Source organism: Vanessa atalanta, chromosome Z (assembly GCF_905147765.1).
Source record: "Vanessa atalanta chromosome Z, ilVanAtal1.2, whole genome shotgun sequence".
NCBI classification, from domain to species: Eukaryota; Metazoa; Arthropoda; class Insecta; order Lepidoptera; family Nymphalidae; genus Vanessa; species Vanessa atalanta.
This window is the reverse complement of record NC_061902.1, coordinates 8889579-8892317: the sequence shown is the minus strand read 5'-3', so window position 1 is coordinate 8892317 and position 2739 is coordinate 8889579. Positions and strand designations below refer to the sequence as shown.

Here is a 2739-nt window from a genome sequence, read left to right as displayed (position 1 = left end):
TGGATAATAGTCGAAGCGTCCAACAAGGGTAAATAATCCCTCAGGACATTTTTTTATCTTACTAACATCGATTTTGATCCCCACATGGACGTTTACCGACATTTTTGTAAAACGGCACACGTCGAACAAATTGTCCGGTCCGAGAAATTGAACTTTTAAATCAAATACGTGTGAAAAATTGTTTTTCGAATTTTATTTTAAAAATTCGAATGCTTTCGTAATGTATGTATGAGCTTCACTTTTTGTTAAGACTTACATATTTTTTATATAAATATTCATATAACGGTTTTATAAAGTGGAATAAGATTCTATGAAGGTTAGTTAAGGTTATTCAATTATTCCAAAATTAATTTAGCTTGGTTATTTAAGACATTAAGATACTTAACGGATTACAAAGAAATCTATTAAGCTTCGCTATAATTCAACTAGGCTATGAATAAGTTAATAATTTTATTATAATCCATTTGAAAAAAGTTGTCTTTCAAAATAATATAAAATGCCGTCACACGAAACTCTATCAGTGGTTCTCGATTCAGGGTCTTCGTCTACTAAAGCTGGATTTGCTGGAGAATCCTTTCCTCGATGTGTAATACCAACAACGGTTGGAAGGTTATATTATTGTAGATCATAAATACAATTTTTATGAGATAAATATTATCTAATGATATTAGGACTTTGTGTCAGGCGTCTGGGTAGGTACTTATCATATTTTCTACCGCCAAAGAGCAATAATACACAAGGTGAGTCAGCCAATGTAACTACAGTCTCAAGGGTCATAACGTCTTTGTTCCCAGTTTGGTGACGCATTAGTGTTCTAAGGAATGATTAACATTTTTTACAGTACCAATATCTATGGGCCGTGCTGACCAATTACCATCTGGTGGCACCATATCAGGTGGTCCATTTGTCAATCCGCCTATATATATATGTATATTTAGTTCTTTTTTCACTCAAAAGAGTTATCAATGAAGTTTTGTAATATCATTTTAATATATCGTTAGGTTTCGACAACACGGTCTCATTGATGGGACCCCTGATGTATATTTTGGGACTGACGCGATAAAGAAGAGAGGGATATCAAAATTGGCATGGCCTGTCAAAGATGGTGTGATAGACAATTGGGATGAAATGGAAAAACTATGGCATCACATATTTTACAGAGAACTTCATGTTCCTCCAGAAGAATCTCAGATAATGATTGCTATTCACCCACTCACTACTAGAAAAGACAAGTAGTTATTTAAAAAAAAAGTTTCCATTAAATACATACTAGATCATTGTTTATTAATAATATATTTTAGCATTAAATTACAAAACTGACTTTATTAATATACGAGTATACCTTTTTTATTATAGAAAAAGAATGGCAGAAATACTTTTCGAGTCTTTTACGATTCACGATTTGTACTTGGCAGTATCTACTTCATTAGTATTACATGCCAGCGGTAGAACTTCGGGAGTTGTCTGGGAAAATGGTCACTCATGCTCATATGCTTCGCCAGTTTTTGAAGGATTCCCTTTAAAACATGCAACTGTCTGTTCCAAAATAAATGGAAACATTTTGACAGATCGCCTTCAGAACCTCCTCGGTCAGATCGGATATTCTTTTACAACTCCAATTGAGAGAGACATTTTGGAAAAAATTAAGGTAATTTATTAGAATAGATAATGCATAAAATAGTTTGTTACGTTTTCACGCATTAATTATTCAACTGATCATAATGAAATTTTGTATTCACACTGACAGGAATACACAGGAAGATAAAGAATATCGAACACCGAACTGCCGCCCCAAAGCAAAGTCGTGGGCTATTAATCTTTTAAATAAAAAATTATGTATTAATATATCGTTTTTCTATTTCAGAGCGGATTATGTTATGTAGCAACAGATTATAATAAAGCTTCAACTACGTCCAAAATTTCTAAAGAAAGTGTCCCTTTCAATCTTCCGGATGGACAGCATGTATTGATTGGTTCAGAAGCCTTTGATTGCCCTGAGTTACTTTTTCAGCCAAATTTACAAGGACTCGATTGTCCTAATGTAACGGATGTTATTTGCTCAAGTATTTACAAGTGTGATTTGGAGTATAAATCTCTTTTCTTCGATAATATAGTATTATCAGGTGGTTCCAGTATGATCAAAGGGCTACCAGAACGTTTGACCGTCGAATTGACTAGAAGAGTAATTGATTTGCCAGGAATAAAGGCGAATGTCGTTGCAATGCCTTCCAGGAACTTAGGAGCTTGGATTGGCGGATCTATTTTAGCATCACTCGAATCTGCAAAAGGCTTTTGGATGACAAAAGATGAATATGAGGATGGTGGAGCAGAAAGAGTTCTTTATAAATTTTATTAATAAACTTAATGAAATTTTTATAATCGTATATCATTATTTAAATACATGTTTAACGATAAAGAAACATGGAACTAGAGCAATGTAACCTGGTATAAATTATGATGAAGGACTTAAAAGCCTTCGAACTTAAAAATCGATAACTCGGTAATCGTCAAAAACAATGCGCCGAAATTAAATTTGAATAATGTTTTATAGTAAACTTGCATTGCCCGCGTGTTTATTCGCAGTTATTTCAGTTTGTAACTGTAAGAGTCTTATTGTTACTGAAATAAAAAAGATGATATTGCTGGATTATCAACAGATTCAGATTTTATCTATTACAAACAAATCTTTATTCATAATATTATTATGTACGACTTTCTCTCTCTCTTCTAATAATTACT

At 32.9% G+C, this 2739-nt stretch overlaps 1 protein-coding gene across 1 annotated transcript; it reads left to right on the top strand.

The window, feature by feature from the left end:
* Positions 1 to 481: 481 nt before the first annotated feature.
* Positions 482 to 2356, top strand: LOC125076055 (actin-85C-like). Its single transcript, XM_047687994.1, has 4 exons — positions 482 to 609; positions 1002 to 1232; positions 1357 to 1648; positions 1865 to 2356. Exons 1-4 carry the CDS (start codon positions 497 to 499, stop codon positions 2354 to 2356), a joined length of 1128 nt encoding a protein of 375 aa, XP_047543950.1. The 5' UTR covers positions 482 to 496.
* The last annotated feature ends 383 nt before the right edge of the window (positions 2357 to 2739 follow it).